Source organism: Carcharodon carcharias, chromosome 23, assembly GCF_017639515.1.
Source record: "Carcharodon carcharias isolate sCarCar2 chromosome 23, sCarCar2.pri, whole genome shotgun sequence".
Taxonomy (NCBI): Eukaryota; Metazoa; Chordata; class Chondrichthyes; order Lamniformes; family Lamnidae; genus Carcharodon; species Carcharodon carcharias.
Window position 1 is genome coordinate 924,806 of NC_054489.1, and position 18,757 is coordinate 943,562.

General features: G+C 45.9%; 2 protein-coding genes across 6 annotated transcripts in view; one reads left to right on the top strand and one right to left on the bottom strand.

Annotated features, from left to right (window-relative positions):
- cntnap1 (contactin associated protein 1) overlaps nucleotides 1–18,757 on the top strand; it is a 1,152,571-nt gene that overhangs the window by 578,405 nt on the left and 555,409 nt on the right. The gene's annotated exons all lie outside the window — the stretch shown is intronic.
- tubg1 (tubulin, gamma 1) overlaps nucleotides 1–18,757 on the bottom strand; it is a 76,352-nt gene that overhangs the window by 38,466 nt on the left and 19,129 nt on the right. The window contains exon 5 of the mRNA XM_041173322.1: nucleotides 2,477–2,556. Within this exon, the coding sequence (XP_041029256.1) occupies nucleotides 2,477–2,556 (80 nt within the window). The remainder of the gene's footprint in view (nucleotides 1–2,476; nucleotides 2,557–18,757) is intronic.

An 18,757-nucleotide genomic window follows, 5' to 3' on the forward strand; every position in this document is an offset into this window, starting at 1 on the left:
TGGCATGTAGCAAGATCAGGTTTCAGTCAAGGAAACCTTGCCAGTCCAAGAAGAAAGATCATCCTTAGATTAATACCTGCCGTACCACTGACCCAGTGAGTACTCAGGAGTTCAACACCCTTGATCAGGTTTTTTCGGACAACAACACTCAAGGCCAGAGTGCAGTGTCAAAGTGGGATCATCTACACAACACCATCTATAATTCTACGCTCACTGCGCACAGGAAGAGTGATCATAGGAATGCTGACGGGTTTGAGGCTTATTGGACTGAAATGAAACCAGTTACTAGAACCAAAAGGAGATGCTCATGAACTACAAGCAAGTCCACAGCAAAAAAAATTTAGATACTCTCAAAGCAGTCAGAATCAAGTCTCAGCAGACTGCTTTGCACTGCACTAATCAATACTGGTTGAAACTCTGCAACGGCATACAATTTTCTGCTGAATCCATGGATGCAAGATGGAAGTATGGAGGAATCAAGAAAACAATAGGCAGAGCATCAACCATATCAGTGCCTTTGACGACAAAGGCAGAGGTGATCATCATGGAACATATCAAGCAGATGGAAAGGTGGGTGGAGCACTCTCTCAAACTCTATGCAATGGAGAATACTGTCATTGAAGAAGCTTTCACTGCCATTGCAGACTTTCCTGTCATGAAGGAACTGTCCGTTGCAGGAGAGTTCAGGCCATTGACCGTCTTGTCTGTGGTGAAGCCCCAGGAAACAATGGCATTCCATCTGAAATCGTCAGAAATGGAAAACCAGCACTGCTGCAGCTTCTCCATGAGCTTTTGTCTCTCTGCTGGAAGGAAAGGTTTGTGCCTCAAGGGATATGTTGCAAAAATAGTCCGCTTGTACAAAAACAAAGGGGATTGCAGTGACTGCAACAATTACTGAGGCATCTCCTTGCTAAGTATTGTGGGGAAGACCTTTGCTCATGTTGCTCTGACCAGATTGCAGACCCTGGCGTCACACATCTACCCTGAGTTTCAGTGTGGTTTCAGAGCGGGCAGAACAACAGTTGACATGATTTTCTCACTTCAGCATTTACAAGAGAAGCACTGCAAACCGTGCAATCATTTTACACTGGCTTTAGACCTCAGCAAGGACTTCGATCTGTCCACGGGGACGGACTCTTTAAACTAGGTATCATTTTTGATTTCAACAAGAACACACACAATTCCATCAGTTAAAATGGAGCATCATCAGGAGCTTTCAAGATCACCAGTGGGGTAAAGCAGGGCTGTGCCCCAGACCAACTCTCTTTGGCATATTTTTCTCTATGTTGTTATTGTATCCTTTCAATGACTCAAATAAGGGTGTTTACCTGCATGCCAGAGCTGACAGAAAGCTATTCAACTTGGCAACACTGCACGCCAGGACCAAAGTGCATAATACCTTGCTCCTTGAGTAGCTGTTTGCTGATGACGCCGCGCTGGTGTCCATACTGCAGTTCGCTTCCAGCAGCTTGTAGATTGGATCTCCTAGGCCTGCAAGGAGTTAGGACTGACAATCAGTGTCAGGAAGACCAAAGTTATGGGCCAAGACATAGGGACTCCACCTTCCATCAACACTGATAACCTCACTCTGAAGTTGTTGACAGCTTCATATACCTTGGATCAGCAATTACCAGCAACCTGCCCCTTGATGCTGAAATAAGCATCAGGATTGCCAAAGTTACAGCTGTCATGTCAAAGTTTAGAAGTCGCGTGTGGACCAGCAACAAACTAGCTGAAAATACAAAGCTCCATGTGTACCAGGCTTGTGTTCTCAGCACCCTCCTTTATAGTAGCGAGGCATGGACAACTCATGAAAACCAAAAAAATGTGGCTGAACAGCTTCCACCTCCTCAGAGGAATATTGTGCATCTCCTAGCAAGACAGAGTGAGGTACACCAGCATACAGGGATCCCCAGCATATGTACCCTCGAAACAGACTGGGTTATGTGAGCCGAATGAATTACGGACGGATCCCCAAAGACATACACAATGGCAAGCCTGCTACCATCAGTCACCCCTGTCTGCAATACAGGACGTCTAAAAGCGAGATCTCAGGTTGATCAGGATCAGAGTCGATACATGGGAGGACCCCACTGCTGACAGAAGTGCCTGGAGACAGGAAGGATGTGGAAAAAGCAAACGGCAAAAGAAATGACCAGATGGCAGAAGAGAGAAAGAGAAAAAGCAAGTCATCCTCAGGTCAATGCTGTTCACCTTGCCAGCTGAGGAAGGGACTACCACTCACAAATCGACCTCTACAGCCACAACAGATAACATTCAATACAAAAGTGGCATGCAACCTGGCACAGTCCATCATCTCCCGAGACAAAGGTTTAACTTCTATAATGGAGGAGAGAGCACTTTTAAAAAAAAACCTAACCCATTTCTCTTTCTCCCAATCCAGCATGGAGACAGAGAGACAACCACTTTTCACAGCAGTTAATGGTTCATGTCTACAGTAAGTGCTGTCACTTACCTGTCATTTAACTTCTCTAGGAGGTAGGAGCCCAGTCCAGAACCTGTTCCACCAGCAATGGAATGACACAAAACAAAGCCCTATAGCCAAAACCAGGACAATATAGCAAAAAACATTACTGTTCAAACTGATTACGCAGTATTGACACAAATTACAGCACGAGCTGATACAGTTTAAACAAACAGCAGAGTCCAAACTCAAAAATCAATGGTCAATAAAGTAGATTTTGGTAATTACTGCAGTTAGTCAATACAGCAAAAACAACCTTCTATATTTTTGAAAATACATAAAAGGCATGTACATTTTCTAAAGACCTATGAGGCATGAAACAAGCCTAATGTGGTACTCTGCCATACTGGCCAGCATACCTCAGGTTCAATCTCAATTTATACTGAGTTAGCTTATATTAGTTGAGGTGATTGGAGAAATGTGACAATTTTTTTTTATTCATTCATAGGATGTAGGCTTCGCTGGCTGGGCCAGCATTTATTGCCCATCCTTAGATGCCCTTGAGAAGGTGGTGGTGAGCTATCTTCTTGAACCGCAGCTGTCCATGTGATGTAGGTACATCCACAGTGCTGTTAGGGCATTAATTTGCTGAATGAGACCATAGGAAATATAAGGAGTAGGCAATTTGGCCCAATGAGCCTGCCCCATCACTCAATAAGATGATGGCTGATCTGAATGTGGCCTTGACTCCACTTTCCTGCTTGTACCCCCTTAACCCTTAACTCTCTTGTTGATCAAAAGTCCAACTAAACCTTGAATATATTCAATGACTCAGCTTCCACTCCTTTCTGTAGAAGGGAATTTCAAAGACTAAACGACCTTCAAAGAAGAAAATCCTCTCATTTCTGTCTTAAATGGCAGGCCCCTTATTTTTAAACTGTGTCCCCAGTACTAGATTTTCCCATGAGGGGAAACATCCTCTAGCTAACTACCAAGCCGCCTCAGAACTTTATATATATTTCAATATCATCTCTCATTCTTCTAAACTCCAATGAATATAGGCCTAACCTGCTCAACCTTTCCTCATGAGACAACCCTTTCATCCCATGAATCAGCCTAATGAACCTTCTTTGACCTGCCAATGAATGCATATCCCTCCTTAATTGAAGACCAAAACTATACACCGTACTACAGGCGCAGTTCCACAACTTTGTAGCAAGACTTCCCTATTTTATACTCCATTCCCCTTGAAATTAAGGTTAACATTCCATTTGCCTTCCTAATTACTTGCTGTACCAGCATGCTGTTTGTGATTCATATACAAAGACACGCAGATCACTCTATATTGCAGCATTCTGCAGTCTCTGTCCATTTAAATAATATTCTGTTTTCTATCCTTCCTGCAGTGGACCTCACATTTCAACATTAAAGTCAATTTGCCAATTTTTTGCTCATTCACTTAGCCTATATGCCTTTGTAGGCTCTTTGTATCCTCCTCACTACTTGCTTTCCTACCTATCTTTGCATCATCAGCAAACATGGATACAATACAGTCTGTTCATGTCATTAATGTAGGTTGTAAAGAGTTAAGGTCCCAGCACTGACCCCTGTGGCACTCCACTAGCTGCAGTTTGCCAACCTGGAAATGATCCATTTATCCCAACTCTCAATTTCCTGTTAATTGACCAATCCTCTTGTTATGAACGATGCAGTTGGTAAAACGGAGTTATTTAAAGCATCTCGGGGGAAACTTTAAACAACTGTCATTATCAATAATTTTAAGTGTTATGTTTGAGATGTGACTCTAAACTCGGGAATCAGGCCCCTAGTTCTTAAGGTTTTACATTAAGTTCAGTGAAACATTTTATTAATTTACACAGGTTAAAATATATACACATGGCTACAAATTATGACGATCACAACTTTTAACAAATTCCCATGATTGGTGTACAGGAAGCGAAATTCTTAAAATGCATCCAGGAGAGTTTTTTAAGCCAGTACGTAGAAGGTCCTACAAGAGAGGGGGCGGTCCTGGACTTAATTTTAGGGAATGAAGCTGTGCAAGTGGGAGAGGTATCAGTGGAGGAACATTTTGCAGATAGTGATCATAACTCCGTTAGAGTCAAGGTTGTTATGGACAAGGGCAAGAATGGGCCAGAAATCAGAGTTTTAAATTGGGGGAAGGCCGATTTTAATAAGATCAGATATGATTTGGCCAGAGCAGACTGGAAGCAGCTACTTTTAGGTAAATCCATGTCAGAGCAGTGGGACTCATTCAAGAAGGAAATAGGGAGAGTATAAGGCCAACATATTCTAGTAAAGATGAAGGATGGTACCAACAAATCCAGGGAACCTTACATGTCGAGGAATACACAGAATTGGATAAAGAGAAAAAGGGAGGCTTATGGCAAATACCGAGGGCTCAAAACAGCAGAAGCCCGAGAGGAGTATAGGATGTGTAGGGGGGTGGGGGGCATGAGGAAACAGTAGCAGGTAAAATAAAGAAAAATCCAAAGTTATTTTACAAGTACATTTAAGAGTAAGAGGATAACTAGGGAAAGAGTAGAGCCCATTAAGGACCACAGTGGTAATCTGTGTGCAGCCGGAAGACGTAGGTAGGGTTCTAAATGAATACTTTGTGTCGGTGTTCACAAGTTAGGGATGATGTGGGTATGGAAATCAGATAGAAGGACTTTGATATAATTAAAGAAATTAGCATAGAAAGGGAGGAGGTTCTAAGTGGTTTGGCAGGCTTAAAAGTAGATAAATCTCCAGGCCCGGATGAAATGTATCCCAGGCTGTTGAGTGAGGCAACGGAAGAGATAGCAGGGGTACTGACAATAATTTTTAATACCTCTCTGGCCCCAAGAGAAGTACCAGAGGACTGGAGGACAGCCAATGTGGTACCGTTATTCAAGAAGGGAGAAAGGGATAAACTAGGGAACCACAGGCCAGTCAGTCTAACCTCAGTGGTGGAGAAACTATTGGAAGCAATTGAGGGACAGAATTAATCTACACTTGGAGAGGCAGGGATTAATCAAGGACAGTCAACATAGTTTTGTTAAGGGGAGGTCAACGTCTGACCAATTTGATTGAATTTTTCGAAGAGGTGACCAGGTGTATAGGTGAGGGCCATGCATTTGACGTAGTCTACTTGGACTTCAGCAAGGCTTTTGATAAGGTCCCACATGGGAGACTGAAAGCGAAGGTAAGAGCCCATGGGATTCAAGGCAATTTGGCAAACTGGATCCAGAATTGGCTGAGTGGCAGGAAGCAGAGGGTGATGGTCGAGGGGTGTTTTTGTGACTGGACGCCTGTGTCCAGTGGGGTTCCACAGGGATCAGTGTTGGGTCCCTTGCTGTTTGTGGTATATTTTATTTATTTATTTATATATATATATATATATATATATATATATATGATTTAAATTTGAACGTAGGAGGGTTGATCAGTAAGTTCGCGGATGACACGAAAATTGGTGGGGTGGTAAATAGTGGGCAGGATAGCCTTAGATTACAGGAAGGAATAGACGGGTTGGTCAGATGGGCTGATCAGTGGCAAATGGAATTTAATCCAGCTAAGTGTGAGGTGATGCACTTGGGCAGGAGAGACAAGGCATGGGAATACACGATGAACGGTAGGACCCTGGGAAGTACCAAGGATCAGAGGGACCTTCGTGTGCATGTCCACCAGTCCTTTAAGATAGTGGGACAGGCAGATAAGGTGGTTCAGAAGGCATATGGGATACTTGCCTTTATTAGCTGAGGGATAGAATATAAGAGCAGGAAGGTTATGCTGGAACTGTATAAAACACTGGTTAGGCCATAGCTAGAGTATTGCGTGTAGTTCTGGAATCTGCATTATAGGAAGGATGTGATTGCATGAGTGTGCAGAGGATGTTTACCAGGATGTTGCCTGGGCTGGAGAGTTTTAGTTATGAGGAAAGATTGGATAGACCGGGGTTATTTTCCTTGGAGCAGAGGAGATTGAAGGGGGACATGATTGAGGTGTATAAAATTATGAGGGGCATAGATAGGGTAGACAGGAAGGAGCTTTTCCCCTTGGTGGAGGGATCAATAATCAGGGGGCATAGATTTAAGGTAAGGGGTGGAAGGCTTAGAGGGGATGTGAGGGAGAATTTTTTCACCCAGAGGGTGGTGGAAATCTGGAAATCTCTGCCTGAAAGGGTGGTAGAGGCAGAATCCCTCATAACATTTAAGAAGTATTTGGCTGTGCACTTGCGATGCTATGGCATACAAGGTGATAGGCCTGGTGCTGGAAAATGGGATTAGAATAGTTTGGTACTTGTTTGACCAGCACAGACTCGATGGGCCTAAGTGCCTTTTTCTGTGCTGTAGACCTCTATGACTCTAATCTCCAATAAGGCCACAGTAACCCATAGACTTAACCAGACACCAGGCAAAGCATTTTCACCTTACAAATTCAAAGTAAGGTTATTTTCATTGTGGAGCCAATTGGAGGCTTGCAGTTGCCTTTTGATTTTACATTGCCTCTGCCTGCACATCCGAAAACTACTGAATACTAATTCTCATTCTATCAATGACCTCTTTGAACTTCGTCTTTTAACAATGAAACCCCTTTCATGATACCAATTTTATTAGTAATATAAACATCTTGCTTGGTAGCTGCTAGAAAGGTGTCAATTTTCACCCCACTTTGTGAATGCTCTATTCAAAAAATGCAAACGCTTGCTATCTCTCTTACATATCAAAACTAGTACATTTCAAAGCAAAATTACCTGGAAAAGCTCAGCAGGTCTGCCAGCATCTGTAGAGAGGAGACTCCAGGACTGTTGTTTACAGGACTGTTACTGACCTCAACTCCTCTGGAGATCTTTCTTCCACAGCTTCCAACCTGATAGTCTCCCAACCATGGACTGCCCGCTGCTACCTCCTACCCAAAATCCACAAACAGGACTGTCCCAGCAGACCGATCGTGTCAGCCTGTTCCTGCCCCACGGAACTCATTTCTTGCTATCTTGACTCCATTCTCTCTCCCCTTGTCCAGTCCCTTCCCACCTACATCCGTGATTCCTCTGACACCCTATGTCATATCAACAATTTCCAGTTCCCTGGCCCCAACCGTCTCCTCTTCACCATGGACGTCCAATCCCTTTACACTTCCATCCCCCACCGGGATGGTCTGATGGCTCTCCACTTCAACCTCGAACAGAGGCCCGAACAATCTCCACCCGCCACTACTGTCCTCCGTCTGGCTGAACTTGTTCTCACACTGAACAATTTCTCCTTAAACTCCTCTCACTTCCTCCAAATAAAAGGTGTGGCTATGGGTACCCGCATGGGCCCCAGCTATGCCTGTCTCTTTGGGGTATGTGGAACATGCCTTGTTCCAGTTCTACTCCGGCCTCCTCCCACAACTCTTTCTCCGGTAGATCGATAATTACTTCGGTGCTGCTTCATGCTCTCGTCTGGAACTGGAAAAATTTATTAACTTTGCTTCCAATTTCCATCCCTCCATCATTTTCACATGGTCTACCTCTGACACTTCCCTTCCCTTCCTTGACCTCTCTGTCTCAATTTCTGGTGATAGACTGTCCACCAATATCCATTACAAGCCTATCGACTCCCACAGCTACCTCGACTACAGCTCCTCACATCCCAATTCCTCTAAGGACTCCATCCCATTCTCTCAGTTCCTTCGCCTCTGTCGCATCTGTTCTGATGATGCCACTTTCAAAAACAGTTCCTCTGACATGTTCTCCTCCTTCCTTAACCAAAGTTTTCCACCCATGGTGGTTGACAGGGCCCTCAACTGTGTCCGGCCCATCTCCAGCGCATCCCCCCTCACACTTGCTTCTCCCTCCCAGAACCATGATAGGGTCCCCCTTGTCCTTACTTATCACCCCACCAGCCTCCGCATTCAAAGGATCATCCTCCACCATTTCCGCCAACTCCAACATGATGCCACCACCAAACACATCTTCCCTTCATCCCCCCCGGCGGCATTCCGTAGGGATCATTCCCTCTGTGACACTCTGGTCCACTCTTCCATCACCCCCTCCACCTCAACCCCTCCTACGGCACCTTTCCATGCAACCGCAGAAGATGCAACACCTGCCCCTTCACTTCCTCTCTCCTCACCGTCCAAGGGCCCAAACACTCATTTCAAGTGAAGCAGCATTTCACTTGCACTTCCCTCAACTTAGTCTACTGCATTCGTTGCTCCCAATGCAGTTTCCTCTACATTGGAGAGACCAAACGCAGACTGGGTGACCGCTTTGCAGAACATCTTCGGACTGTCCGCAAGCATTACCCAGACCTCCCTTTCGCTTGCTATTTCAACACTCCACCCTGCTCTCATGCCCACATGTCCGTCCTTGGCTTGCTGCATTGTTCCAGTGAAGCTCAACGCAAACTGGAGGAACAGCACCTCATCTTCCGACTAGGCACTTTACAGCCTTCCGGACTGAATATTGAGTTCAACAATTTTAGATCATGAACTCTCTCCTCCATCCCCACCCTCTTTCCGATTTGTCCCCCTCCTTTTTGTTTTTTCCAATAATTTATATAGTTTTTTCTTTTCCCACCTATTTCCATTATTTTTAAATGTATTTCCATCCATTGTTTTATCTCTACCTTTTAACCCTTTTCGATTCCTTCACCCCAGCCCCACTAGGGCTATCTGTACCTTGCTCGTCCTGCTCTCTACCCTTAATTAGCACATTCCTTTAGATAATATCACCACCTTCAATGCCTCTTTGTCCTTTTGTCTGTGACATCTTTTGGTTATCTCCACCTATCCACTGGCTCTCTATCCAGCTCTTCTTGTTCCACCCTCCTTAAACCAGCTATTTCACCCCTTTTCTATTTTAGTGTTGTTGAAGAGTCTTGCGGACTCGAAACGTTAACTGTGCTCCTCTCGACAGATGCTGCCAGACCTGTTGAGTTTTTCCAGGTATTTTTGTTTTTGTTTTGGATTTCCAGCATCCACGGTTTTTTGATTTTATCTTTTACATATCAAAGCACCCAGACTAGCTGGCTTTAATCCAATTAAGACATACCCACAGAATAAACCTCTATTTTAAAAGAAAAATATTTTCCAACATATTATATACATGAATAGCTTCATGACACCACTATCCATGCTAATATATCACCCCCAACACTATAAGCTCTTACACAAAAATAAAATACTGCAGATGCTGGAAATTTGAATTTAAAAAAGCAAATAAATGCTGGGAAAAAAGGCAGCGTCTGTGGAGAGAAACAGAGTTAATATTTCAGGTTGATGTCCCTTCATCAGAACCGAAGGAGGAAAGAAAGATAAGAGTTTTTAAGTCAGAAGAAGGATAGGTAAGGGGCAGGAAGAATAAAGTGGAAGTTCTAGATTGGGTGGAGGGCAGAAGAGATTAACTAACAAAAGATTTCATGATGCTAAAGCCAAGAGACTGGCAATGGGATGTTGTAAAAGGACAACGATATGCCCAGATGAGATCTGAATGGCTATACAGTACCCATCTGAATGCAACATGAAAGGATAAGGAACAAAACAATCCAGGAAAAAAAACAAAAACAGAACAAGATGGAGGCAGACGTTATGATCTAAGGTTGTTGAAACTCAGTATTGAGTTTAGAAAGTTGGAGAGAGCCGAGATAAAAGATGAGGTGATGTTCCTTGATTTTGAATTGAACTTTACTGGAACACTGTACCAGGCCATGGACAGAAAGGTCAGAGTGGGAGGGAGGTGGAGAATTAAAATGACAAGTGACAGGAAGTTAGGGGTCATGCTTGCGGAATGAACAGAAGCGATCTGCAAAGTGGTCACCCAATCTATGTTTGGTCTCCTGGAATTGTATTAACGTGTGTGTGTGGGGCTTAATTGGATTAAAACCAGCTAGTCTGGGTGCTTTGACGTACAGTAGTTTGAAATGTTAATTTAATAAACTTAAATCAGAAGGTAAAGACTACATTTGCATTTGTTGAGTAAGCCATTCAAAAGAAGGGAGTCAAATCTTGCACCTTGCTCGGAAACATCAAGCAATGTGCTTGCATTACTAGTAAAATTGGTGGAATGAAAGGGATATTGTTAGGAGAGGTAAAATTTTTAAAAAGCCTAGTAATACAATGGAAAATTTACATTCAAAGGGAAAGCTAGGTATAAACCGAGAGGAGTTTGTGTGTGAGTTAGAGGCATTTAATATCTAACCAGCCTGTAAGCCTACGACTGTTTGCAAAGGATAAAAACAGAAAAACTGCGGATGCTGGAAATCCAAAACAAAAACAGAATTACCTGGAAAAACTCAGCAGGTATGGCAGCAACGGCGGAGAAGAAAAGAATTGACGTTTCGAGTCCTCATGACCCTTCGACAGAACTTGAGTTCGAGTCCAGGAAAGAGCTGAAATATAAGCTGGTTTAAGGTGTGTGTGTGGGGGGCGGAGAGATAGAGAGACAGAGAGGTGGGGGGGGGGGGGGGGGGGGGTGTGGTTGTAGGGACAAACAAGCAGTGATAGAAGCAGATCATCAAAAGATGTCAACGACAATAGTACAATAGAACACATAGGTGTTAAAGTTAAAGTTGGTGATATTATCTAAACGAATGTGCTAATTAAGAATGGATGGTAGGGCACTCAAGGTATAGCTCTAGTGGGGTTTTTTTTATAATGGAAATAGGTGGGAAAAGGAAAATCTTTATAAGATATTGGAAAAAAAAAAGGAAGGGGGAAACAGAAAGGGGGTGGGGATGGGGGAGGGAGCTCACGACCTAAAGTTGTTGAATTCAATATTCAGTCCGGAAGGCTGTAAAGTCCCTAGTCGGAAGATGAGGTGTTGTTCCTCCAGTTTGCGTTGGGCTTCACTGGAACAATGCAGCAAGCCAAGGACAGACATATGGGCAAGAGAGCAGGGTGGAGTGTTAAAATGGCAAGCGACAGGGAGGTTTGGGTCATTCTTGCGGACAGACCGCAGGTGTTCTGCAAAGCGGTCGCCCAGTTTACGTTTGGTCTCTCCAATGTAGAGGAGACCACATTGGGAGCAACGAATGCAGTAGACTAAGTTGGGGGAAATGCAAGTGAAATGCTGCTTCACTTGAAAGGAGTGTTTGGGTCCTTGGACGGTGAGGAGAGAGGAAGTGAAGGGGCAGGTGTTGCATCTTTTGCGTGGGCATGGGGTTGTGCCATAGGAGGGGGTTGAGGAGTAGGGGGTGATGGAGGAGTGGACCAGGGTGTCCCGGAGGGAGCGATCCCTACGGAATGCCGATAAGGGGGGTGAAGGGAAGATGTGTTTGGTGGTGGCATCATGCTGGAGTTGGCGGAAATGGCGGAGGAGGATCCTTTGAATGCGGAGGCTGGTGGGGTGATAAGTGAGGACAAGGGGGACCCTATCATGTTTCTGGGAGGGAGGAGAAGGCGTGAGGGCGGATGCGCGGGAGATGGGCCGGACACGGTTGAGGGCCCTGTCAACGACCGTGGGTGGAAAACCTCGGTTAAGGAAGAAGGAGGACATGTCAGAGGAACTGTTTTTGAATGTAGCATCATCGGAACAGATGCGACGGAGGCGAAGGAACTGAGAGAATGGGATGGAGTCCTTACAGGAAGCGGGGTGTGAGGAGCTGTAGTCGAGATAGCTGTGGGAGTCGGTGGGTTTGTAATGGATATTGGTGGACAGTCTATCACCAGAGATTGAGACAGAGAGGTCAAGGAAGGGAAGGGAAGTGTCAGAGATGGACCATGTGAAAATGATGGAGGGGTGGAGATTGGAAGCAAAATTAATAAATTTTTCCAAGTCCTGACGAGAGCATGAAGCGGCACCGAAGTAATCATCGATGTACCGGAGAAAGAGTTGTGGAAGGGGGCCGGAGTAGGACTGCAACAAGGAATGTTCCACATACCCCATAAAGAGACAGGCATAGCTGGGGCCCATGCAGGTACCCATAGCCACACCTTTTATTTGGAGGAAGTGAGAGGAGTTGAAGGAGAAATTGTTCAGCGTGAGAACAAGTTCAGCCAGACGGAGGAGAGTAGTGGTGGATGGGGATTGTTCGGGCCTCTGTTCGAGGAAGAAGCTAAGGGCCCTCAGACCATCCTGGTGGGGGATGGAGGTGTAGAGGGATTGGACGTCCATGGTGAAGAGGAAGCGGTTGGGGCCAGGGAACTGGAAATTGTTGATGTGACGTAAGGTGTCAGAGGAATCACGGATGTAGGTGGGAAGGGACTGGACAAGGGGAGAGAGAAGGGAGTCAAGATAACGAGAAATGAGTTCTGTGGGGCAGGAACAAGCTGAGACGATCGGTCTACCGGGGCAGTTCTGTTTGTGGATTTTGGGTAGGAAATAGAAGCGGGCCGTCCGAGGTTGGGAGACTATCAGGTTGGAAGCTGTGGGAGGGAGTTCCCCAGAGGAGATGAGGTCAGTGACAGTCCTGGAAACAATGGCTTGATGTTCAGTGGTGGGGTCATGGTCCAGGGAGAGGTAGGAGGAAGTGTCTGCGAGTTGACGCTCAGCCTCCGCGAGGTAGAGGTCAGTGCGCCAGACAACAACAGCATCACCCTTGTCAGCGGGTTTGATGACAACGTCAGGGTTGGACCTGAGAGAATGGAGTGCAGTAAGTTCAGAGAGAGACAGGTTAGAATGGGTGAGAGGAGCAGAGAAATTGAGACGACTAATGTCGCGCCGACAGTTCTCAATGAAAAGATCAAGAGAAGGTAAGAATCCAGAGGGAGGGGTCCAGGTGGAGGGAGAATATTGGAGACGGGTAAAAGGATCCGTTGAACTGGGAGAGGACTCCTGCCCAAAGAAGTGAGCCCGGAGACGAAGACGGCGGAAGAAGAGTTCAGCATCATGCCGAGCCCGAAATTCATTGAGGTGAGGGCGTAAGGGTATGAAACTAAGTCCTTTGCTGAGCACTGAACGTTCAGCATCGGAGAGGGGAAGGTCAGGGGGTATAGTGAATACACGGCTGGGGTTGGAAAGGGTGGGGACGGAGGAACAGGCAGGGGTGGAGGGTCCTAGATGGGTGTTGCTGTCAATGAGTTGTTGCAGCTTGCGTTCCTTAGCACTTGAGAGAAAGAGAAAAAAAGTTTCTTGTTGAGGCGTCGGATGAGCCGAAGGATAAAATGAAACTGGGGGCACGCGCAGCTTTGAAAAAGGGTACGGCGGTGCTGCTGGAGGGAGAGGTCGAGTGTGTTCATATGGCGGCGCATGGCACTGAGTGTGGATTTCAGAATGTGACGGGAACAGCAGTCCGAGAAACGTTTTATGTCCCGGAGATACCTGTAATCCTGGGTGGGTTCGAAACATGAGGGGTGGAATTTCAGTTGAAATCCACGTGGGGTAAGTCGGAGACGGAGACAGTCACTGAGAAAGGAGATATGGCTGTGAAAGCGGGTTTTAGTAAACACCTTGTCAAACACTAGGAGGGAAATGGAAAGCAAGGAAGGTGAGCAAGACAACAGAGAGATACGGAAATCTTGTCGCAGAGAGGAACAGAACTTCTTCAAGGAGGTAGGCATTTCTTGAAGAGCAGTGGCAGTCAATTAAACACAGAGATAAAAACAAAAAAACTGCGGATGCTGGAAATCCAAAACAAAAACAGAATTACCTGGAAAAACTCAGCAGGTCTGGCAGCATCGGCGGAGAAGAAAAGAGTTGACGTTTCGAGTCCTCATGACCCTTCGACAGAACTTGCGTTCGAGTCCAAGAAAGAGTTGAAATATAAGCTGGTTTAAGGTGTGTGTGTGGGGGGCGGAGAGATAGAGAGACAAAGAGGTGGAGGGGGGGGGTGTGTTTGTAGGGACAAACAAGCAGTGATAGAAGCAGATCATCAAAAGATGTCAACGACAATAGTACAATAGAACACATAGGTGTTAAAATTAAAGTTGGTGATATTATCTAAACGAATGTGCTAATTAAGAATGGATGGTAGGGCACTCAAGGTATAGCTCTAGTGGGGGTTTTTTTTTATATAATGGAAATAGGTGGGAAAAGGAAAATCTTTATAATTTATTGGCAAAAAAGGGAAGGGGGGAACAGAAAGTGGGTGGGGATGGGGGAGGGAGCTTACGACCTAAAGTTGTTGAATTCAATATTCAGTCCGGAAGGCTGTAAAGTCCCTAGTCGGAAGATGAGGTGTTGTTCCTCCAGTTTGCGTTGGGCTTCACTGGAACAATGCAGCAAGCCAAGGACAGACATATGGGCAAGAGAGCAGGGTGGAGTGTTAAAATGGCAAGCGACAGGGAGGTTTGGGTCATTCTTGCGGACAGACCGCAGGTGTTCTGCAAAGCGGTCGGCCAGTTTACGTTTGGTCTCTCCAATGTAGAGGAGACCACATTGGGAGCAACGAATGCAGTAGACTAAGTTGGGGGAAATGCAAGTGAAATGCTGCTTCACTTGAAAGGAGTGTTTGGGTCCTTGGACGGTGAGGAGAGAGGAAGTGAAGGGGATGGTGTTGCATCTTTTGCGTGGGCATGGGGTGGTGCCATAGGAGGGGGTTGAGGAGTAGGGGGTGATGGAGGAGTGGACCAGGGTGTCCCGGAGGGAGCGATCCCTACGGAATGCCAATAAGGGGGGGTGAAGGGAAGATGTGTTTGGTGGTGGCATCATGCTGGAGTTGGCGGAAATGGCGGAGGATGATCCTTTGAATGCGGAGGCTGGTGGGGTGATAAGTGAGGACAAGGGGGACCCTATCATGTTTCTGGGAGGGAGGAGAAGGCGTGAGGGCGGATGCGCGGGAGATGGGCCGGACACGGTTGAGGGCCCTGTCAACGACCGTGGGTGGAAAACCTCGGTTGAGGAAGAAGGAGGACATGTCAGAGGAACTGTTTTTGAATGTAGCATCATCGGAACAGATGCGACAGAGGCGAAGGAACTGAGAGAATGGGATGGAGTCCTTACAGGAAGCGGGGTGTGAGGAGCTGTAGTCGAGATAGCTGTGGGAGTCGGTGGGTTTGTAATGGATATTGGTGGACAGTCTATCACCAGAGATTGAGACAGAGAGGTCAAGGCAGGGAAGGGAAGTGTCAGAGATGGACCACGTGAAAATGATGGAGGGGTGGAGATTGGAAGCAAAATTAATAAATTTTTCCAAGTCCTGACGAGAGCATGAAGCGGCACCGAAGTAATCATCGATGTACCGGAGAAAGAGTTGTGGAAGGGGGCCGGAGTAGGACTGCAACAAGGAATGTTCCACATACCCCATAAAGAGACAGGCATAGCTGGGGCCCATGCGGGTACCCATAGCCACACCTTTTATTTATTAATTTTCCTTCGGTCTGTCCGCAAGCATGACCCAGACTTCCCAGTCGCTTGCCATTTCAACAATCCAACCTGCTCTCATGCCCACATGTCTGTCCTTGGCTTGCTGCATTGTTCCAGTGAAGCTCAACGCAAACTGGAGGAACAGCACCTCATCTTCCGACTAGGCACTTTACAGCCTTCCGGACTGAATATTGAGTTCAACAATTTTCGATCATGAACTCTCTCCTCCATCCCCACCCCCTTTCCTATCCCCCCTTTTCCCAAACATTTATATAGATTTTTCTTTTCCCACCTATTTCCATTATTTTTAAATGTATTTCCATCCATTGTTTTATCTCTGCCTTTTAGCCTATTTCGAACCCTTCCCCCCACCCCACCCCCACTAGGCCTATCTGTACCTTTATTATCACATTCCTTAGAAAATATCACCAGCTTTAACACCTCTTTGTCCTTTTGTCTATGACATCTTTTGGTTATCTCCACCTATCACTGGCCCTCTATCCAGCTCTACCTGTCCCACCCCCCCCTTAAACCAGCTTATATTTCACCTCTTTTCTATTTTTTCTTAGTTCTGTTGAAGAGTCATACGGACTCGAAACGTTAACTGTGTTCCTCTCCGCAGATGCTGTCATACCTGCAGAGTTTTTCCAGGTATTTTTGTTTTTGTTTAAGATTTTATTGTTGTTTTGAAGATTAAAAACTGTGGCTAAACTGAATCCAAATAAATTCTAACCAGGAGATGTAGGATAAATAAAAACAGAACATTCTGGAATACTCAGGTCAGGCAGCATCTGTGAAGACAAACAGAGTTAATGCTTCAGATCGATGACCCTTCATCAAAACTGAGGAAAGATGGAAATTTAATATGTTTTAAGCAACTGAAAGGGAGGAGGGGAAGAAAAAACAAAAGGGAAGGTCTGTCATAGGGTGGCGGGCAGAGGAGAATAAAAGCCAAAAAAATTGGTAATGGGTAAAGAAACAAAACATGTGTTGAGATGAGACATGACTGTCTGGATAGCAGTCATTCGAATGCAAAGTGAAGGAATAAAGAAAGAAAACAAGAAAAAATGAACCAGCAAAAAAGAAAAGGAAACAAAATGGAGCCCGAGTTTATAATCTATAATCTACTCATGGTTGAGTCAAGAAGCCCAAATCGAAGAATGAGGTGCTGTTCCTTGAGCTTCAACCATATTTCCAGTATTTCCTGCCTTTATATCAGACTTCTGGCAACCAGTATTTTCCTCTGCCTTCCCTCCTGATTTCTGGACAGGTGGGTCAGAATTCTTCAGCTTCATCTCACCTAGATTTCCTTTTTTAAAATTATCGTTCATCGGATGTGGGCATCGCTAGCTAGGCCAGCACTTATTACCCATCCCTAATTGCCCTTGTTCAGACCATATTGCTGTGGGTCTGGAGTCACATGTAGGCCAGACCAGGTAAGGACGGCAGCTTTCCTTCCCTAAAAGTGCATTAGTGAACCAGATGGGTTTTTATGACAATTGACAATGGTTTCATGGTCGTCATCAGACTTTTATTCCAGATTTTTATTGAATTCGAATTTCACCATGGTGGGATCCAAACCCTGCGGCCCACAGCATTACCCTGGGTAATAAAAGGTGTGGCTATGGGTACCCGCATGGGCCCCAGCTATGCCTGTCTCTTTATGGGGTATGTGGAACATTCCTTGTTGCAGTCCTACTCCGGCCCCCTTCCACAACTCTTTCTCCGGTACATCGATGATTACTTCGGTGCCGCTTCATGCTCTCGTCAGGACTTGGAAAAATTTATTAATTTTGCTTCCAATCTCCACCCCTCCATCATTTTCACATGGTCCATCTCTGACACTTCCCTTCCCTTCCTTGACCTCTCTGTCTCAATCTCTGGTGATAGACTGTCCACCAATATCCATTACAAACCCACCGACTCCCACAGCTATCTCGACTACAGCTCCTCACACCCCGCTTCCTGTAAGGACTCCATCCCATTCTCTCAGTTCCTTCGCCTCCGTCGCATCTGTTCCGATGATGCTACATTCAAAAACAGTTCCTCTGACATGTCCTCCTTCTTCCTTAACCGAGGTTTTCCACCCACGGTCGTTGACAGGGCCCTCAACCGTGTCCGGCCCATCTCCCGCGCATCCGCCCTCACGCCTTCTCCTCCCTCCCAGAAACATGATAGGGTCCCCCTTGTCCTCACTTATCACCCCACCAGCCTCCGCATTCAAAGGATCATCCTCCGCCATTTCCGCCAACTCCAGCATGATGCCACCACCAAACACATCTTCCCTTCACCCCCCTTATCGGCATTCCGTAGGGATCGCTCCCTCCGGGACACCCTGGTCCACTCCTCCATCACCCCCTACTCCTCAACCCCCTCCTATGGCACAACCCCATGCCCACGCAAAAGATGCAACACCTGCCCCTTCACTTCCTCTCTCCTCACCGTCCAAGGACCCAAACACTCCTTTCAAGTGAAGCAGCATTTCACTTGCATTTCCCCCAACTTAGTCTACTGCATTCGTTGCTCCCAATGTGGTCTCCTCTACATTGGAGAGACCAAACGTAAACTGGGCGACCGCTTTGCAGAACACCTGCGGTCTGTCCGCAAGAATGACCCAAACCTCCCTGTCGCTTGCCATTTTAACACTCCACCCTGCTCTCTTGCCCATATGTCTGTCCTTGGCTTGCTGCATTGTTCCAGTGAAGCCCAACGCAAACTGGAGGAACAACACCTCATCTTCCGACTAGGGACTTTACAGCCTTCCGGACTGAATATTGAATTCAACAACTTTAGGTCGTGAGCTCCCTCCCCCATCCCCACCCCCTTTCTGTTTCCCCCTTCCTTTTTTTTTTCCAATAAATTATAAAGATTTTCCTTTTCCCACCTATTTCCATTATTAAAAAAAACCCCACTAGAGCTATACCTTGAGTGCCCTACCATCCATTCTTAATTAGCACATTCGTTTAGATAATATCACCAACTTTAACTTTAACACCTATGTGTTCTATTGTACTATTGTCGTTGACATCTTTTGATGATCTGCTTCTATCACTGCTTGTTTGTCCCTACAACCACACCCCCCCCCCCCCCACCTCTCTGTC